Raw genomic sequence first — 21,096 nt, forward strand, 5'->3', positions numbered from 1 at the left:
GCGTTGCTGTTTGCAAGAGATGAGATCATTTTGTTTTTCAACAATATTTGGCATCTTTGTTGGCTCATAGAGCGTTATCCATCCATTTCTGTACAGTTTTGCTGTATACTGGTTAGTTGTCTGAAGGTAGAAAGTTCATTCATGTTTCCTGTAGTTCATGCCTGTAGAAACTCAGAGGTTTGCACGGTGCCCAGTCTCAGATAGATGAGGCTCAGCAGTTGCCCCAGAAACTAGTTCCTCCAGGGCCCAAGCAGATGAAGCCCTCTGCCTGCATCTGCATGCATGTCTATCAAATCCTTCCAGCCCTAAGGGTCTGCAGAGCTGGAAGAGAGCTCTTGGCATTAAATCTGGAGTTGTCACTTAGCCCAGGCAGGGACGGGTAACTCCTTTCCTGTTACTGCTTTTTTGCTTCATGGATGGGGACATTTCACCAGGACTCTACTTTAGGACTTAAGAGTTGAGGTTCCGACGCATTGTGAATGCTAGTGTGTGAGAGAGAGAACGTTGGTGTGTAAACTAGCAGTGATGAGCTGAGCCTTGTAACCCAGACAAGAAGGCTGCCCAAGTCCTCGTCCTCCAGAGCATTCTGGGCAGACGTGGGCAAGTCTGGCGAAGCGGTCTGAACCGCTGCCTTCCCTGCTGTTTTAATATTAGATGCTAAAGGTCCTGACAAGTTTGGGGTCCAGTAGCTGTGAGACTTACCTGGAGCAGTCATACTGATTAGAGAAAAGCCTTGGCTTCACATGCTGCAGTGAGGCAGACCTTGAAACCACCAGAAGCACGGCAGGGAGCCCACAGGTGGAGCTGCCTAAGGTGAATGGCATCTGGTCACTGGCACCCACCCCTGCACAGGAAGCCCTGCAGTCAGCAGGGTCTGAGGGCTGCTCCAGGGCAGGATCCCCCATGCTCACGGCTACTAGAGGCAAGAGATGAACTTGCAGAGGGTAAGGGGCCCTCAGAAGTGAAACTTCTGCTTCAAAATGATCCTGATGAGGTTTTTGGCTTCTGCAGTCAGTCACGTTTTCGCTCCCCTAAAAACCAGGTGAGCGAGGGACCTGCCTTCCTGCCTTCGTGGAAACAAAGAGCAGGTAGTCTGCAAAATCTTTGCACAAGATGGATCAAGCAGGTGCACATCACCGTGGAGAGGACTGCCCAAAGGGATGCCGTCGTGTGCTCCACCCTGATGGGAGAAGGTGACCCCCAAGCCAAGACCAGGAGTATGGAGAAGGATGCCATTCTGGAAGTTTCCTTATTACTTACTGCTCGTCCATTTTAATGGATTTAAGACTTCTCCACTTCTCTCCCTTATTTTGCAAATATTCTCTTACAGCTAACACACTCGAGGGCTCAAGTGTAAAACACCGTCTTCCACAGGAACAGCATGGGGCTCATACCTCAGACAAGCAGACAGAAGAGGTGGGGTGCCTCCAGCAATGCCCCACATCTTGCTTGATGTTCCACATCCTTTAGACCCTCATCTCAAATGTGCAGCCATTCGTGTTTCTACAAGTATAAGAAGTATTCTGAATGGATTTAGGAGCAAAAAGCATTACAACGGAGTTCAAGTTGCTGGATCTTTAAAGGTATTCTTCTAAGACTAAACTCGGACCTGTAAGTACCTGGAGTGCCATGGTTTGGTTGGATTCCTTACGGGGTCAGTCACCATGGATATCAGGCAATTAATTCACTCTTACACAGTAGGAGTGTGTGGCTCCTTTCTGCTCCAGGGCTGTCACTTGTCTTTTCAGAGAAAATTTAACTCCCATATCTGCTTCTTTAGCCTCGTTTAAAAGGAGATAAAGTAAAACATCCTGGGCTGCCTACACCTCCCAGTCCTAATATTCAAATAATGCTTCAAAAGAAGTGGCCGGTCATCATTAATTCACCCGAGTTCACTGTTAAGTGTCACAGTGGACTGCTGTGGGATTCCTGCCAAGGCCACAGCTCCTTTCTCCAAGGAAGTACCATTGTCACCGATGAACAGACCCTTATACAGTAGTGCCCAGTGGTCCTTCCTGGAAACCGTGACCAGGGAACGGTTCTGTCTCAGATTTTAAACCAATGCCTTTTAGGAAGGCACTGCTCAAGGTTTTGGTTGTTCTCCAGTGGGACTCTACCTGCCAACTTTTCAGTGGCTAACCTTTCAAGAAAAGATCCCATGGAACTTCAAAATAATATTCTGTCTTTGAGAGGCCAACATGATGAGCCAGAACTGAGGAGGAGAGGGAAGAGATGGAGGAAAACAAACCAAATGAAAAACCAGGACAGGGACAGGTTCCTAGAAGCAGCACCAAATGCAGCAATGGAGGATCTGCTCCCAAAAGGCACGTGCAAGGAAGGTGGTGGAAGCGTCACCGCACGTTGGGGGGCACCTGTCGGAAACCAACTCTTCAGGTTCACCTGTCAACTGCTTTTGTTCTTTTCCAGCCACCGAAAGCTGGATGGAGGGGACGCCGGTTCCTCTAGCTGTGGTTCCCCCCAATCCTCCCCTCCCCAGGTACCTTGACCGCTAAAAGCCAAGCGTGGGAAGAAGGCAGAAAACCCCCCAGCTCCCCCGACCACTTGGTCCTGCAAATGCAGACTCCAGCACGCAGGCAAGTCTTCATAGCATTATATTAAAGTGAAACCGTTTTCTTAAAAAAAAAAAAAAAAAAAAGAGAAGAAAAGAAAAAGGTGTGAGTGTTAGTTTTAACAAGGTTACACGTTCCGGGCAGCTAAGCTCCAACCGCTGACCCAGGAAGTGCCTTGCTCCTGGGATCAGCCGGAACCTCTGCCATCACAGGAGGAGGCGGATGGGAAAGCAGGCCGGTGCAGACGCTCCCGGCGGCTGGCGGTCGTCTCGCCCTTGATCTCGAGGTTTAGCTGAACACGGTGTTCTGCTGCTGGGTCACCCGGATGAACGTCGCCCTCCTGCTGAGCTCTTTGAGCTTGGCAGCCCCTACGTAGGTGCAGGTAGACCTCAGTCCCCCGAGAATGTCCAAAATAGTGCTCTTGACATCCCCTTTGTAAGGCACTTCCACGGTCTTGCCCTCAGAGGCTCTGGAAGAAAAAGGGAGGTTTTTTCTTTCAATCTGGTTCTTTTCCCTTAAGAAGCCGGCCAGAAGGATTCCCAGCCGTAGCCCAAGGCACTCGGGCAGCGACACGCCACCCTCCAACCCCACGCCCGCATCAGCCTTGCTGCACACGCCACGCAGGTCAGGCCAGCATCTCAGGTGAAGGCACTCCTCCCACCCAAGAAGCACGACCTCGCTGCTGGCTGCCCAGAGCCCGTCAGCAACACTGGAAGAGTCACAGACCCGGACCGTCACCCCGGAGGGCGACGTCCTCCCCAGCCGTGTGCACTACTCCGTCCGCATCGAACACGGGCCCCGCCTTTCCAGTCCCTGTTAATGTGTACACCCACCTGCAACTGACCCAGAGCCCCAGAATACCTACGGGACAGCGGAACAGACCTCCTGACCGCCGCCCACCAGCGTCTCTCCTGCTTGCTGTCCCTGATCAACGATGGAGCAAGCCCAGAGCGTCCCTCCCCCACCCGTCAGCTCTCCAGTCAGGGTCAGACAGAGCACCTTTACAGGGGACAAGCCGGAGAGGAGGAGGGAAGGGATGGAGCACAGCGACAAGTCAAGCACCGCGAGGTGACATGGAAACCTCCGCTAGTAAGGTGAGTGGCTCCACTCACACGGCCTGTCTTCCCAGGGCCCTTGTTGGGTGCCCCGGCCCCAGCTCACCACCCTGCGTCTGCACAAATCACTATGCCTGTTGTCCCGGGCGTGGTGCGGGGCCCCGGAAAGGTGAACCAGAGCAGAACTAAGGACCTTCTCAGCACCGGAGGCTACAGGGCTTTGGTTAGCGTCTCTTGAGCTTTCACGGGGACATTAAGGAATTCAGAAGAGCTGGCACGTGGCACCAACACTAAAGCACATCTAACTGTCCTTGCTGAGTCCCTGTCCTCCTCTTCACAAGGCCACCAAGCAACACGGCTTGATTCCACGTCACATCCCCTTACTGCAAGATGGAGATACAATCCGGACTTGCTTTAGGAGGGGCATTACAAGAAGGAACTCTCCAATCCATGCAAAACTCTAGCCTCCATCTAAGGGTCAGGCCATCTGGAAATTTTAACAATCAACCAAATTCTGGAACTTTCTTTAGCTGGTCTCTTCAACTGAAAAAGTAGCATCTCTTGATCGAAAAGTTACTACCCTAGGGCTTCCCTGGTGGCGCAGTGGTTGAGAGTCCGTCTGCCAATGCAGGGGACACGGGTTTGTGCCCCGGTCCAGGAAGATCCCACATGCCACAGAGCGGCTGGGCCCGTGAGCCATGGCCGCTGAGCCTGCGCATCCGGAGCCTGTGCTCCGCAACGGGAGAGGCCACAACAGTGAGAGACCCGTGTACCGCAAAAAAAAAAAAAAACTACCCTTTTGAAATTCTAGGTAATAACTCTTGAGCATTGAAATCTACACCTGCAAGACTACCCAAGGGTGAAATCTAGCAACTTAAACCATCCAGCAGACCAAGGGCTGGCCTAGTTAGTGGCTGGTTTACAGCACCGAGTTCACGAAGCTGGCCACTGGCCACACCCAAGATGACTGGCATCACTGCACTCTGTGACCAGAGACCAACATGCGCACGTGTGCCTGAAACGATGGCCCTTTCATTTTTTAAAAGAGGTTTCCATGGCCTTCCCGAGGCTTACTGGACATCCTCCAGTTCCTCAGCATTGCTTCTTCGCTAAGTGGTGATGGCACCTTTTACAAGTCACTTATCATTGATGCCCAAGTCTTCTCATCTGTAAAATGAAGGGCTCTGATCTGTCTCCCAAGGACAGCAAGAGAACTAAGTGGGTAATGAGCGGGAAAGAACTAGTAAAGCATAAATAACTCTGCCTTAATTAAATACAACATCAACGACGGAGAACCATTCTCAGGAAGAGATCAGGTGATGGGAGGGAGGGAGGGAGACAGAAAGAGACAGACCTAGAGAGAGGGAACACAGATGCAGCCTCCAGGGCTCAGGCTGCCTCTGGATTAAGGTTCTAACTCCCTCAGCACTTTCCTTCCTTGGTTAAGATTCGAATCCATTTCTGGAACTGAGTCTTGATACTCCCAAGTCTCCTGTTTTCACTTTTGTTTAAACCCTGCTGAAATCACAGGAGAGGATTTTCTTTTTTTTCAGCTCCTTGGCTTCTGTTCGTGCTCGAGTCTGGTCTTTCCTTCCCTACCTACTTTTCTTAGAACCCAAAACAGATGCAACGGCTAGAGGGCAAAAAATGTCCTCCAGGCAAAGCAACTGGCTGTCACAGAATTGCAACGGCTTCACTTCCAGACCAGCACATAGGAGACAGGCATGGGCCCTTGAACGGTGACACTGGTCGCTGGCAAAGCATTCAGCTTCTTGGCCAGAGGTCCAGGTCGGATGTGAGACAGTAAACCCCTCCCCTTCTCCCCCACAACACACTGTACAGCCTCCTCCGTCAGTCACCACACAGGAGAAAGAGGCCTTCGGAGGCGGTGTGGGCGGGGCGTGTCCCTCTTGTTTGGACTGTCTGCAGTTTCCAGAATGACGGTATAAATGTAGTCCCCCGCTCTCCTCCTTCCCAGCCTGCTGTTCGCATACTACATCATCACTGATATTGAGATTCCCCCCAAAAGAGGAGGACTGAAGTCAGCCTACCAGTACCCGAGGAACAGAGCTTCGGTGGGGGGGACCCCACGCCTCCTGCCCACCTGAAAATCTCAGTGGAGTTGAGATGTGTACCTCTAGGTTGGCTCAAACCTTACACAATCCATCTGAATCCCACATCTTCATTGTAAGCTTTTGGGTGTGGAATAAGTGGTAGGAAATGGAGGTTATCAGCCCAGGGCAGGGGGCCTGAGTTTCCATCCTTCTAAGGATGCAGGGCCTCCTGTCCTGTGCACATGGCACAGCTTGTCATCAGTGCAAACTCTGATGAGAAGCAATGACAGACTCCATGGAGCAGGGCGAGACAGTGGGTATATTCTGTCACAACGTTCTTAAAACACGTGCACACGATTAAAATGGAAGTGGAGCAGATAAGCAGACATGAGCATCCCTTCTGCACAGTAACATAATTAAATGCCTAAAAATACTGCCTGTGTCAACTGCTTGAGCCCAGAGGCAGGGAAGAGTCCTGTGGGAGCTACTGCAGGTGACACACAGCACTCTTCCCAAAAGGCCTGACCTCTGTGAGGTGGTCTCACCCACCTCTGTATCATATGCAGTGGGAGACCCATCCTTCTGCCTGCCACTTATAGCCTGACTCATCTCAGGCTCCACATCAGCTCTGTCAGGACAAGGCTGATACCAGGACAAGGCCTGGAAGTCTGGAGGGTGCCCTCCAGGGCTGGTTGAACAAGAGTCATACCTACTCACACATACCCCTAGTTCCATTTCCAACTTATCCCCAAATACTTCTGCTCTGCACTGCCTTTCCGGGGCCCCAAACACTGCAAAGGCTGGTTGGATAAAAATTATAGCTACTTTGAAAGAGGCAAGATATGTTTTCTAAACAGATGGAAAGATATACCATGATCTTGGATTAGAAAAATAAATACTGTCAAAATTACTACACTACCCAAGGTAATTTACATATTTAGTGCAATCCCTATCAAATTACTAATGGCATTTTTCACAAAACTAGGACAAAAAAATCTTAAAATTTGTATGGAGACACAAAATAACCAAAGCAGTTCTCGAGAAAGAAAAAGTTGGAGGAATCAGGCTCCCTGACTTCATAGTACTGGCACAAAAATAGAAATATAGATCAATGGAACAGGATAGAAAGCCCAAAATAAACCCACATGCCTATGGTCAATTAATCTACGACAAAGGAGGCAAGACTATACAGTGGAGAAAAGACAGCCTCCTCACTAAGTGGTGCTGGGAACTGGACAGCTACATGTAAAAAAATGAAATTAGAACATTCTTTAGCACCATACACAAAAATAAAATGGATTAAAGACCTAAATGTAAGACCAGATACAAAAAAACTCTTAGAGGAAAATATAGGCAGAACACTCTGACATAAATCACAGCAAGATCCTTTCTGACCCACCTCCTAGAGAAATGGAAATAAAAACAAAAATAAACAAATGGGACCTAATGAAACTTAAAAGCTTTTGCACAGCAAAAGAAACCATAAACAAAACGAAAAGACAGCCCACAGAATGGGAGAAAATATGCAAACTATGCGACCAACAAGGGATTAATCTTCAAAATTTACAAACAGCTCATGTGGCTCAATATTGAAAAAAACAACCCAATCAAAAAATGGGCAGAAGACCTAAACAGACATTTCTCCAAAGAAGACATACAGATGGCCAAGAGGCACATGAAAAGATTCCCGACATCACTAATTATTAGAGAAATGCAAATCCAAACTACAATGAGATATTACCTCCCACCAGTCAGAATGGCCATCATCAAGAAGTCTACAAACAATAAGTGCTGGAGAGGGTGTGGAAGAAAGGGAACCCTCCTACACTGTTGGTGGGAATGTACATTGGTACAGCCACTATGGAGTACAGTATGGAGGTTCCTTAAGAAACTAAAAATAGAGCTACCATATGATCAAGCAATCCCACTCCTGCGCATATATCCAGAGGAAAACATGGTTCGAAAGGATACATGCACCCCAATGTTCATTGCAGCACTGTTTACAATAGCCAAGACATGGAAGCAACCTAAATGTCCATATACTCCATAAAGAAGATGTGGAGTATATATATACAATAGAATATTACTCAGCCATTAAAAAGAATGAAATAATGCCATTTGCAGCAACATGGATGGACCTAGAGATTATCATACTAAGTGAAGTAAGACAGAGAAAGACAAATCCTATGATATCATGCAGAATCTTAAAAAAAAAATGATACAAATGAACTTATTTACAAAACAGAGACTCGCAGACTTAGAGAATGAACTTATGGTTACCAGGAAGGAAAGGTCGGGGGTAGGGATAGGTTGGGAGTTTGGGATTGACACGTACACACTGCTATATTTAAAACACATAACCAACAAAGACCTACTGTATAGCACAGGGAACTATACTTAATATTTTGTAATCTATAAGGAGAAAGAATCTGAAAAAAAATAGATGAATATGTATATATAACTGATTCACTTTGCTGTACACCTGAAACTAACACAACATTGTAAGTCAACTGTACTTCAGTTAAAAAAAAAAAAACATTTAAGCCATACAGTCATTTCTTTAATTGAACATCTTAATTCAGAAATATATATGTGTTCTAGCTCCTTCCTGTGGTACTATAATATAAACAGACTCATATTCTTTGAGACCCACTTGTACCCCATTTCTGTAAGGAGCCGGGGAACGCAACCTCACCGGTGACGGCGCTGCCCGCCCCCGCTCCACCCGCCCTCCGTACCTGTACTCCGCAACCCCTCCCGCATGCTTCTTCATCGCCGTCTCTGAGCTCATCCCATAGAACAGCTTGAGCTTCTGTCCATCCCTCTCGATCACCTCTCCAGCACACTCGGTATGGCCCGAAAACATCCCTCCCAGCATGACAAAATCTGCGCCGGCTCCTGCACTCCCAAGTGGGGACGAAAAGAAGCAGCAGAGAAAAGAGCTCAGAGAAAATCGGCTCCGGAAAGAGGCAAGCGCTACCAACTCACCCTCCCTCCTCCTGGCTATGGTCAGAGAAAAGCTCAACCTCCCCCACTTTGGAAAAAAAGTTAAGAAGGGCAGATGGGCAACTGGATGCTCCAAGCAACAAGTCAGCCTACTGAAGCTTGGTGGCCAATACAGTGGACAATCCTTAATGGTTAGTGATGACTTCCTATCTACGACCACCTGCCACAGGTCTAACTCTCTGAAAATCAAAGAAACGTTAATAACTGGGCAGCACCTCAGCATGTTGTCCAGTCTCATACATAATACAATAACTCCCCTGCCGTGTCCCCATCGGGCATCTGGTCTACCTGAAGCTCTCAGCACTGTCACACAGGGTAGCTATGAAGGGACCTCAGAACAGACAGAACCTCCTGCACTAGAGCTTGGACATGAAAGAGAGAAACCTGTAAGTATGTATATATGTATATGTACATCATACACATATACACACACATGTGTATACATCCTGTAAAACTCTACCCGCACCTCTGTTGTGATAAACATTTGACTTCCAGAGTAAACAAAATACCCCATATTAATCACCAAATGACATGAAACTTCCAGGATAGGTACACAGGAGACTGGGGTGTTGAAACTGCCTTCATAGGTTACGTTGGATCAAGACCACGGTGGGGGGTGGGGTGGGGGGCTAACTCACCACTGTGTCCTCAATGTTTATTATAGCACGTGGCACATGGAAGATGGGGAGGAACTAGTTGTTAGGAAAGTAAGAGGCATACGTGAAAGAAACAGAAATAGTCACTATTCCCCATCCTCAGCGAGCCCTATTGAGGGTTTACATTCAGACTAGGAGGACATCAGCGTACAGATGCGTTAAGTAATCACGATGAAGGACAAGGAGAAGCAAACACAGGATCCTCTGAAACGTGACCTTGACTGCTTCCATCTGGTCACTTAAATATTTACAAGAGGACTTTGGGGTGTGCATCAGGCGTTCCAGTCCCTTCCGGCCAGCATTACGGAAGGCAGGGGCTGTAGGGCTGGCCCCCTGGGCCTGGCAATTGGGCAACCAAGGCACAGGACCTGTCTACTTGGCAGCAAGCTTTGCAGACTCTTCCCTGCAGGGTCCCTAACACAACTGCTGGCTCCTTGACCCCCCTGCCGTGATTATAAGGGGGCAGAGGACAGCTGGTGTCTGGCCAGGCCTCCCAAAAACCACAACCCCGGGAGCAGCTGTAAACAGCAGGAACACAGAGCACAGATCCACTCAAACAATGCTTTGAAGTGGCTTCCAATCATTTTCCTTTCTGAACACTCTCGTGGCCCTTCCTAACCAGCATTTTGCCCCGACCTGGTCCCTCTCCCTCCACAGGCGTGGCTGCATTTCCTGGGGGAGCGCGGGGAGGGAAAGCTGCCCGAGTGGGAGTCCAGACACCACTTGGGCAGGGTGCACCGTGTGCGCTATCAGAAGGGCGCCCGAGACAGAACACCCATCAGTGTTAAGTACACGCAGCACAAAAATCAACAGTAGCGATGTCCCTGCCAGCACACGTGGCCTCACCTCACAGGTGGGGTTCCCCAGCCGTGCGGCAGCTCTGACTCCTGCCCGCAGTTGGCAAGGGTTCAGTGGCAGGCAGAGAGCACAGCACGCAGAGATGCTGGACCTCCCAGTGCCTCCCCAAGGAAACACCTGGCTGGGGCGTGGTGGCCCAGCCCTGCGGGGTCACGGCCAGACGCCGCTGCCCCTGGTGCGGCACAGCCTCCTCGGCCTGTGGTGAGGCACTGCGGTAGGGCTCCCGTCCCTCCCTCAGGAGTCCCCCAAGTTAGGCTCCGAAGACACCCCCTCGCTGAAGTTTCAGTGTCTCAGACCCGATACAGTCCTCTTCCTCGGGTACCCTGAGCCTTCCCAGTGGTGACTTCTGGGCTATGACTTCACCCACTCCTGGCCCACAGGGTAACACCCCTCCATCTATCCCTGGGCACTCGGCCTACTCTGCCACCAACCGGAACCAAACTGATGCCAGGATTTGGGCCAATGAGGGGCTGAAATCCGCGGAGAGGAAACTCAGGACTGGCCCTGAACTTCCTAACGTGTCTGCCACCTCCTCCCGGCACCCCTGCAGGGAGCTCCCTCCCCTCCCGCTCTGCGGCCTCTTACCAAAGGCTTTGGCGACATCTCCTGGACACGTGCAGCCTCCATCCTTCAAAAAGGAAAGAGCAGAGACAGGCCGTCAGCGGGAGCCCGGCCCAGCTGTCCCCCTCCCCTGGGGGTGCTCGATGGCCTCTGCTGGTCCAGCCCCCTCCTCCCACCCCTGCCTGCAGCCAAGCACACAACCCTCAGGGCCAAGGCCCGACGCTCCCCTCACCTCCGCACCTTCTGGTCCCCAGGCCCCGTCAGTCCTGTCTCAGGTCTGCATACCCACTGCCTGTCCGCCCCCGAGCCCGGGCACCTGCACCCCGCCTGGGGTGCAGAAGCAGGAACTGCTGAGCGGGCAGGGCGCACGGGCTGGACCTCATCCCCCGCCAGCCCCTGCACAACACGCCTGGCCACTGACCAGCCACATAAACATCATTCAGTGGCCACCTTTCCCCCGCTGCCCGGCGTGAAGTGAGGTTTATTCAGCACAAAAGCAGAAGTACTTTATGAGCCAGAGAGGACACTGAATTCACTCCTTTATACTTCCAGCCACTCCACGTGTCTCTTAGTCACCTTCCTGTAAGGTATCCAGTTACCTCCAAGTCAAACATGCATTCCTGACACCCACTGGACCCACACAGTGCCCTACGCTGGTTCAGTGCCTGGCAGGGTTGCCTGACACCTTGGGCTGCCCGGCACAGTTTGGCCGTGGGACTTATGTTTCAACACCAGGGATCCAGTACAAAGCTACTAGGACACAGACCCATTGTGTTTTCTTACAAGCACAAGAGGCACAAAATAACCAGGCTGCTACCTCCTATTGGCAATGTGGCCTGTGTGAGATCCGAGGAGGAAAAGGCCAGAGAGGTAGCCTGGGGGAGCAGCCTGCCCAGCAGGGAGAGGCAAGCAGCAGAGGCATCAGAAGCCAGGGCAGTGCTCGGGACTGGCGTGACGTGACAGAGCCCAGAACGGGTCTTGGAGGGAAGTGCCTGTCCCCAGGAGGGGGGACACACTTTGGGAAGGACACAGAAGACCCAGGCCACCCGGGCTACCTTGTGTGATGATGGCGGGAAGGTGCGTGCGGCCCTGGAGTTGGAGGGTGTCTCCGTGGAACGGGGACAAACCACTTTACAAATAGCATCTCCAGCTGAGGACGTGGGTCTCTGTGACTCAATCCTTCTTTGCCAATATGCTTTTAGGCCTGTCCCTCCAGGAGCTAGACCTCAAAATACTGCCTCCTTGCTTCTTTGGAATTTTGATCAAAAGGCAGGTGTGAAGGCTCAATCTCTGGCTTTTATGAATATTACTGACGGCAGTTATCTCCTCCTTGATCAAGTGCATTATTCACCTGTGGCTTCCCTAACCCCGGAGCGCCACGGGTCCATGAGCAATTGTTTCAGAGGCAGAGTCTCTCCATAGATGGTACATGGCCAAGGCCCTTCATGTGAAGACAGTCAAGCCTCTGTGTATCCTGTTGGTGCTTCAAATCTCCAGCATATTTACTTTCTCTTTCAAAGGTGCAACCCCTCCATGCCCTTCACTTGACCTGCCATTATTTTTAAGGTGCTTTATCTTTTTATCAAAACCAGTTCTCCATAATAGGGTTTCAAACTTATAACCTCAAAAGATTACATAAACTCATGCTCCCCATAAAAAGGTCCCTAACATGATCTGACTTTTAAAAAAGTGTACTCGGGGCTTCCCTGGTGGCGCAGTGGTTGGGAGTCCACCTGCCAATGCAGGGGACACGGGTTCGTGCCCCGGTCCAGGAAGATCCCGCGTGCCGTGCAGCGGCTGGGCCTGTGGGCCGTGGGCGCTGAACCTGCGCGTCCGGAGCCTGTGCTCCACGACGGGAGAGGCCACAGCAGTGAGAGGCCCGCGTACCGCAAAAATGAAGAAAAAAAAAGTGTACTCACGTGCACACACACGCACAAAAGTGTGTCCTTAAGTCTTTTGCTCACTCACTAGTGAGTGATTAGCTCGTGACTGCTAGGGTGGCTCGTGCTGGCTTCTGAAAATGCCACACTCATGTGGTCAGCGATGAGGCCTGACTCAGAAAGTCTGTGCTCTTGGGACCCCAAGAAAATGAGGTCTTCTCCCAGGATGGGCCAAGATGTCCACAGTTAATAGGACTTTGTGATGTGCCGCAGAGAGGAAGCCATACATGGGGCCTTTTCTGTTCACGGTGCTGTGGTAGGATTTATGAAACAGAAAATGCAGAGCAGACACGCGGGACTGCAATTCAACCCAATGCGACCCAACGTCACATAACGCTTTACGGCCAAGGAGTCCGCTCCCTACTACCATTTCTAGGTAATTTCCAAAAGTGGTTAAAGCCTCCTTTCACGTTCTCAGGAGGTAGAGCAGTGCGCGGAAACCTCTGCAATCAGACACGCTTACTTCCATACAGGAACATGCGTAGCTGCACGGAGTTTTTAAAAAACAACAGGCAAATATTCCAAGGGTTACTTGTTTTCCAAGAGTGTTAACATATTTTAGTAGAAAAGGCATCACAGGACATGAGTGGCAGTTCGATCTGTGAACTGTCAGCATGACCTCTTCTTAAAAATACTTGCCCAGCCCTAAAAGAAGGGGCAGTGAAAAGTCAGCACGCAGTGGGCAGAGGGAATTGGAAGCAAGCACCAGCTACGAACAAGGGATTGTTACAAACTCCATTTTTCTATTCAAACACCACAAGAACCTGAAGCTTATATTTTATAGGTGGGGAAAGACAAAGAGGGAGACTCAGAAAGGTTGAGTGACTTGCCCAAGGTCACACAGCTATAATAATGGAAGAACGAGACTAGAACCCTACTTAAGAGTAAACTCTGGGGCTTCCCTGGTGGCACAGTGGTTGAGAGTCCGCCTGCCGATGCAGGGGACACGGGTTCGTGCCCCGGTGCGGGAAGATCCCACATGCCGTGGAGCATCTGGGCCCGTGAGCCATGGCCGCTGAGCCTGCGCGTCCGGAGCCTGTGCTCCACAACGGGAGAGGCCACAACAGTGAGAGGCCCACGTACTGCAAAAAAAAAAAAAAAAAAAAAAAAGAATAAACTCTGAAAATGTCTAGCAGCATACATATAAAAACATTAGCAGGGCTTCCCTGGTGGCGCAGTGATTGAGAGTCCGCCTGCCGATGCAGGGGACACGGGTTCGTGCCCCGGTGCGGGAAGATCCCACATGCCGTGGAGCATCTGGGCCCGTGAGCCATGGCCGCTGAGCCTGCACGTCCGGAGCCTGTGCTCCACAACGGGAGAGGCCACAACAGTGAGAAGCCCGCGTACCGCAAAAAAAAAAAAAAAAAAAAAAAAAACATTAGCAGTGGTTATCTTAAGATGGCATTTCTATAGAAGCAAAAATAAAGAAATGGAATCTAATCAAACTTAAAAGCTTTTGCACAGCAAAGGAAACCATAAACAAAACAAAAAGACAACCTACAGACTGGGAAAGGATATTTGCAAATGATGCAACCAACAAGGGCTTAATTTTCAAAATATACAAATAGCTCATACAACTCCATAACAAAAAAACAAACAACCCAATCAAAAAAATGGGCAAAAGACCTAAATAAACATTTCTCCAAAGAAGACATACAGATGGCCAACAGGCACATGAAAAGATGCTCATCATCGCTAATTATTAGAGGAATCCAAATCAAAACTACAGTGAGGTATCACCTCACACAGGTCAGAATGGGCACCATCAAAAAGTCTACAAATAACGAATGCTGGAGAGGGTGTGGAGGAAAGGGAACCCTCCTACACTGCTGGTGGGAATGTAAATTGGTGCAGCCACTATAGAAAACACTATGGCAGTTCCTTGAAAAACTAAAAATAGAGTTACCATATGATCCAGAAATTCCACTCCTGGGCATATATGCAGACAAAACTCTAATTTGAAAAGATACGTTCACCCCTGTGTTCATAGCAGCACTATTCACAATAGCCAAGACATGGAAACAACCTAAATGTCCATCGACACATGAATGGATAAAAAAGATGTGGTATACATACACAATGGAATACGCCTCAGCCATAAAAAAGAATGAAATAATGCCATTCTCAGCAACATGGATGGACCTAGAGATTATCATACTAAGTGAAGTCAGTCAGAAAGAGAAAGGCAAATACCATATGATATCACTTATATGTGGAATCTAAAATATGACACAAATGAACTTATCTATGAAACAGACTCACAGATACAGAGAACAGACTTACGGTTGCCAAGAAGGAGGGGGTTGAAGGGGGAATGGACTGGGAGTTTGGGATTAATTAGCAGATGCAAACTATTATGTATAAATGGATAAACAACAAGGTCCTACTGTACAGCACAGGAAACTACAGGAAACTATATTCAACATCCTGTGATAAACCATAATAGAAAATAATATGAAAAACAATATATATATGTATAACTGAATCACATTGCTATACAGCAGAAATTAACACAACATTGTAAATCAACTATACTTTAGTAAAATAAATTTTTTGAAAAAGATGGCATTTCCAGTAATCTTTATTTCCTTTATCTTTATATTTCTAACTTTTTCTAGGCTAAACCTTTTTGGTTGGGGAATTCTTCAAGCCTCAAAATAAATTATTTGAATGACTTTGTTTAGGTCTTTCCAAATAATGGTCTAACCATTTCCTAAACAACTACATTAAATCAACAAAATAAGAAATTTGCCAATCAATCTTTCCTTCTTTGCAGAGGGTCAGTGAGTGGATGAGGGCCCTACTGACTGGGTGTAGACAAGGAAGGGGCTGGGGGTAACTCTGAATCAGCTTGAACTCTATCATTCCCTCCTCAAACTAGAGAAGCACGCTCTCTAGGTCTTTATCAAATGCACTGGTTAAAATTTTGGCCTTGAGTAAAGAGACAATAGTGATCCCAGCCAACCTCATCACAGGACCTTTTTTTAGGTCCTGTGAGGCACTACAAAGTCCAAGCCATTCTGGGTATCAGTGGACAATGAACTCATCTGGTTGTTCCAATCCCTCCCCTTCCTAAGGGTTCACTGGGTCCTGACCCTGATCCCTTCACTTGAAGACATTCTTGGGGACCCTGTGGGGAAAAGATGAGCTATAAGCACAGGTTAAGCTGAAGTCCCCCAAAGCAGCGTGATGGGAAAGGAGCAGACCCGTGATGCTGGGCCAACCCTGCATTCTTGGTGACTTCAGCTAGCCCTTCCCCCTCTGAGTCTCCACACTTTCTAAATCAGGGTGGTCAAGGGAAGGAGTGGAACACGGGAGATGAACAGACCTCGGTTTGAGAGCTGGCTCTGCCCCCCACCAGCAGTGTGAGGCTGAACAAGTTACTTAAGGTCTCAAAGCTTCAGTCTCCTCACTGGATGTCACAGTTAATTTTAGGCGTCAACGGGGCCATGGAGTGACATTTGGTCAAAAAATTGTCCTGGATGTTTCTGTGAGGGTGTTTTGGGGATGAGAGTAACACATGAATCAGCAGACTGAGTAAAGCAGATTGCCCTCCCTAATGTGGGTGGGCCTCACCTAATCACTTGAAGGCTTGAATAGAACAAAAAGGCTGAGATTTCCCCAAGTGAGAGAATTCTTCCTGACTGACTGCCTTAGAACTGGGACCCTGGACACTGACTCCAACAGAAACACTGGCTCTCTCTGGTTCTCAGGCCTTCAGACTCAGACTGGAATCACACCATCGGCTCTCCTAGGTCTCCAGCTTGCCAACCCACCCTGCAGATCTTGAGACTTCTCAGCCCCATCATTGCGTGAACCAATTCCTTATAATAAATCTATATCTACACACACGCACACACACACCCTATTGGTTCTGTTTCTCTAGAGAAACAGATACACCTAATACACCTGTCCAATGAAGAGAACAGCTACCTAATACCTAGATTGTTCCAAGGATTAGAGATTATAGGTGTACCATGCCCAAAAGACAGTAACTGCTCAATACGTGTCAGCCATTACTTCCTCTAATGCTGTTTCCACCTTTAAAATGCTCTCCTTTGTGTCATGTCCCTAGCAGATGACAAGACGAAATGAACCTGTCACACCTTAATCTTCACCTACCCAGGAGGTGTCCTGGATTTCTCAGTCCTCTGCCTCTCAGAAGCCCACGTGGACCACAGTTCAAGTCCAGCCTCTCGGGTGTAACCGACCCCCTGCTGTGGCTTCCTTCTGAACGTCAGTAGCACAGACATGCTAATTCAGCAACGAAAGTGTAAAATGAGACAGCTGGAAGGAAACTGGGCAAAGTGGCAGGATCCAAACAGTTGATGGGTTTCCAGTGGGTTTAGGACTCTTGGCAAGTGGGAGAAACCTGCTTGTGAAACTCCATTAGACAAAGGGACAGTGAGAAAAACAGCTGCTTTGAACCCCAAGACACTCAGCTGCTGGTCAGAAGGAACGAGCTGAAGTCAAGGGTGCAGAACCTATGTAAGTCTGAACATCACGGGGTCTGCACTACAGATTGAACTTCTAACCCCATCTAGGAAAGCTCTGGCCATCAATGGAAAAATAAGAACCTTGGAGCATCGGTATCACCAGCCTGGGCTGTCACTGTTCCTGAGAAATTCGCAGAAGCTGTTCCCTGGGTGCCAGCAGACAGCTCTGGCACACGGACCCGACCTGTGTGTACCGACCCTCGACTCTAGAAGCCAATGGTTCTCAAATTTGGAAGCACATCTGAATTACCTAGAGGGCTCATTAAAAGATTCCTGGGTCTCACCTTCAGAGTTTGATTCAGTAGGTCTGAGACGGGGCCCAAGAACTTCTAACAAGTCCTCAGTTGCTACTGATACTCCAGGTCTGGGCACACACTTAGAGAGCTGCTGACATAAGCTATAAACTGATGGTGGGTAAGGAGATCCCGAGTTGATTTTCAGAGTCACTTGTGGTATAAGCAGAGCCTCCACCCCTACTCCCCAAATGGTCCTATAAACTAAGCAACTGTGAAATTTCTAGAAAAACACAAGTATGGGATCTCAGAATAAGTTCATAGTAAAACTTCATTAATTTGACCTCCACTGAGTTAGAAATGGTGGCCACTCAAGGAAGATATATAAGGTCTAAATTGTTTTTAAGACACTTGATGGTGAATGGAGACATAACTACATATGGTGCTCTGGAGGGCAACCTATGAAGAGTCTAATTCAACAGGATGGGGTCCAGGAATGTCTATGGTGAAAAGCCTCCCTGGTGAATGTCATGCAGCCAGCCCAAGACGAGGCTACGGTGAGCATTTGAGAACCATATTGGAGGACAGTGCTGTTTGGTGACTCCAGTGAGTTCAATCACCACACTCCGTAAAGGTAGGATGATGGCTCTATGTCAGCCTTTTACACATGAGTTGTTCAATAAATGGGTCTTAATTTGTTCACTGGAGCAAAAGCTAAAAGGAAAAGATATTAAGTGGAAGGTCTTAGAACTCTGTCAGCAGCCAATAAATCTTCGGTCATTTATTCCGGCTCCTAGCACACAGTAGATGCTCAATGAATACGTGCTGACTGAATGGATGGATGGAAAGTCTGGATGAAGAACTGGAAGGAGCACAGAAGGTGTGCGCTGGACCATGAGTCAAAGAACTAGATCTTCGTTTTGGTTTTAACAAGTCACATGCGGGGAAGCAACGGCTGCAGGGCTCCAATGCCATAGTAAAACTCAAGTGAGATGGTGTGCACATGGGGATTTTTAAAGAGTATTATTATACCCTCAAAGCAGGTCCAGAAATCAAATCTCACCAGCTGAAATGCTGAGCCAAAATCAACAAGAGATCATTCCACCAGGATCTGTAATTTACTACATCTGGATTTTTTACAAACTAATCTGTCAATTACTTAATATGGGAGCTTGGCTTAGCACCTAGACAAGTGAAAAGGTCTGAAGATTTAAGTTACTATGTTCAATGTGAGCTCATCGTTACAGCACCACTAAAACACCCCCACTTCAGGATTTATACATATTAAATGTACATAATTACATACAATATACATGTATGTATCACCCACATAAGTGGAAGCCATAGCCATGTCCAAGTCCATCCAGTTATAGCTGACATGTCCTGTCCTATTCTGAGCATCTCATCTAGAAGGGGAGAGACGTGGTAACTGTGAATGATGGTCATGTTGATAAAGGTGGAGTAGGATAATAGATAAACTGAGGATTAACTTGACATTCATTCAATCCTTGACATTTCGTGGCTGAGTACTGAGGGGCTGTACTTCCAGAAGCTTCATGATCACTGACTCTGCTTCTGCTCACCTCCCTCCCATACGTCTCTCCGCCCACAGAAATCTAACTTCTGCCCCCAACATCCTACCCAATCTGCTCTCACCACGGTAACCGGTGACAGCATGACACCACTGCAGATGTGATAGCGAAAATGAGGTCACCCTGGAGTAGAATGGGCCTCTAATCCAAAATGACGGACGTTCTTATAAAAAGGAGAAATTTGGACACAAAGGCAAACTGCACACAGGGAGGACGCCACGTAAAAACTGGAGCTCTGGTGCCATAAGCCAAGGAACTACCAGAAGCTTGGGAGGCCTGGAACAGAGCCTTCCCTGGAGGCTTCATGGCCTGCTGACACCTTAATCTTGGACTTCTGGCCTCCAGGATTGTGAGACAATATATTTCTCTTGTTTGAGCCACCCAGTCTGGGGTACTTTGCTATGGCAGCCCCAGCAAGCTAACACGTGGCCCTCTCATTTTCTCAAAGCTCCCCACATATCCCCCGCCCCCATCATGGACCCACCACCTCGAGCTGAATCCATAGGGAGTAGGGTCGACCATCACCAAATGCAGTGACTGTGTGCCTGGCCCACTCCTGAGCCCACAGGATGCCAACAAGGTAAAGGGCAGCCAGGGAGCAGGGGCCTTCCTCAGATGCTCCAGACCCTTCCACCAGCCCCACCTGGACACTTACCGAGATGATGTGCCCCTTCAGGCCGTGGGCCGAGTCTGCGCACTCGATCACAGCACTCAGCTGGGGGTAGCCCACTCCCGTCTTGGTGCGGGTGGTACACACGGAACCTGGATGGAGGAAGAGGGAGACCCCAGAGAGAGATGGTTATGAACGAGCAGAACGGGATACAAAACGAGCCTCCATCACCGTCACACAGCCCTGCCCCAATTTCCTGGGGGTGAACTTTCCACAGTGGCGGGAGGGGAGCCACGGGGCTGCCCCACAGCTCGATGGAGGTGGCCACCATCTGGCCTCGGATCCCTTCAGGGCCTCATCACCGTCATCTGCTATTGTCCAGGACATTCCACCCTACACCCTGTCACTGTCACTCTCTTCTATGACATCAGCTCCCACTTACTGAACCTCCATCCTTAAACTCCATTCTTTCCCACCTTCCTTCACTTTCCACGCAACCACAAGGGACCTTCAGATGCCTCCCGTGACCTTGAGCCTCCCTGACCTTCAACCTTTGTCAAATCACTAGCTTCTCTAAGCCTCGGTGCCTCGCTTGTAAAATGAAAATAAAAGCACCGACCTCATAGGGCTGTGAGGGAGATTAAATGACAAGAGGGATGAAAAATGCCCAGCTTTGCAATAAGCCCCTGAGAAAAGGGAGCCGGCGCTCCGGGCATTCCTGCAGCCCCCCTCTGACTCGGCTCTGTGCTCTCCACGCCCCAGCCTCCCGGTCCCCACCCTCTCGTGGTCCATCTCCCACCCAGTCCAGCCAGGACTCTGAGGTCAGCTTCCACTGCAGAACTCACACCAGCCACCTCGATGCTTTCATCCCCTAGACCTCTGCCCTCCCCAGTCAACTCCAGTCCTGGTCCACTGCCTGCAGAGTATTAGCCCAGGGAGGTCCACTCCGCGTCACGCCAAGGGCACGGGCCTCTCCAGCACAGGTCCCCTTGCTCAAGTCTCCCCCTCCCTCCCAGCAGGCGAGCGCCCGCCCCGAGACCACCTGGATGGAGCTCCGGACTGTCTCCCCTGCCCTGCCCCCCCCTCCTCCCGCCCCTACTCAGCAGGCTCCAGCCACGCTGCCCTTTCAGTCCCTCCCACCTCGGGGATCCTCTGTACACGGTGTTCTCTCGGTGGAGCGCTCCCCTCTGCACCAACCCCCTGGTCCAGCCAACCCTTTCTCATCTTTCAGGCTTCATCTTAAATGTCACTGCCGCAGGGAAGTTGTTCATCACAGCCCTCATTTCAAAAACAGCATTTAAATCGTTATTTGCGTAAGAACCGAGGATCTGTTTTCTCTGCTGGAGGGTAAGCTCCATGGATATTCAGTGTGGTCAATCCAGCAGCTGAGAACAGAGCCCTGAACATAATAAGGGCACTATAAATAGGCACAGAAAGAATGCGTGAACTCGAGAATGAATGAGTC

At 49.3% G+C, this 21,096-nt stretch overlaps 1 protein-coding gene across 1 annotated transcript in view; it reads right to left on the reverse strand.

Moving 5' to 3' along the window:
- Positions 1 to 208: 208 nt before the first annotated feature.
- GMPR (guanosine monophosphate reductase) overlaps positions 209 to 21,096 on the reverse strand; it is a 38,443-nt gene continuing 17,555 nt past the window's right edge. Inside the window, exons 5-8 of the mRNA XM_082638848.1 lie at positions 19,677 to 19,783; positions 10,785 to 10,827; positions 8,418 to 8,577; positions 209 to 3,039 (exon numbers count right to left, since the gene is read on the reverse strand). Of these exons, the coding sequence (XP_082494974.1) occupies positions 2,859 to 3,039; positions 8,418 to 8,577; positions 10,785 to 10,827; positions 19,677 to 19,783 (491 nt within the window). The 3' untranslated portion in view covers positions 209 to 2,858. The remainder of the gene's footprint in view (positions 3,040 to 8,417; positions 8,578 to 10,784; positions 10,828 to 19,676; positions 19,784 to 21,096) is intronic.

This window comes from Mesoplodon mirus (assembly GCF_964341445.2).
Source record: "Mesoplodon mirus genome assembly, chromosome: 12".
Lineage (NCBI taxonomy): Eukaryota > Metazoa > Chordata > Mammalia > Artiodactyla > Ziphiidae > Mesoplodon > Mesoplodon mirus.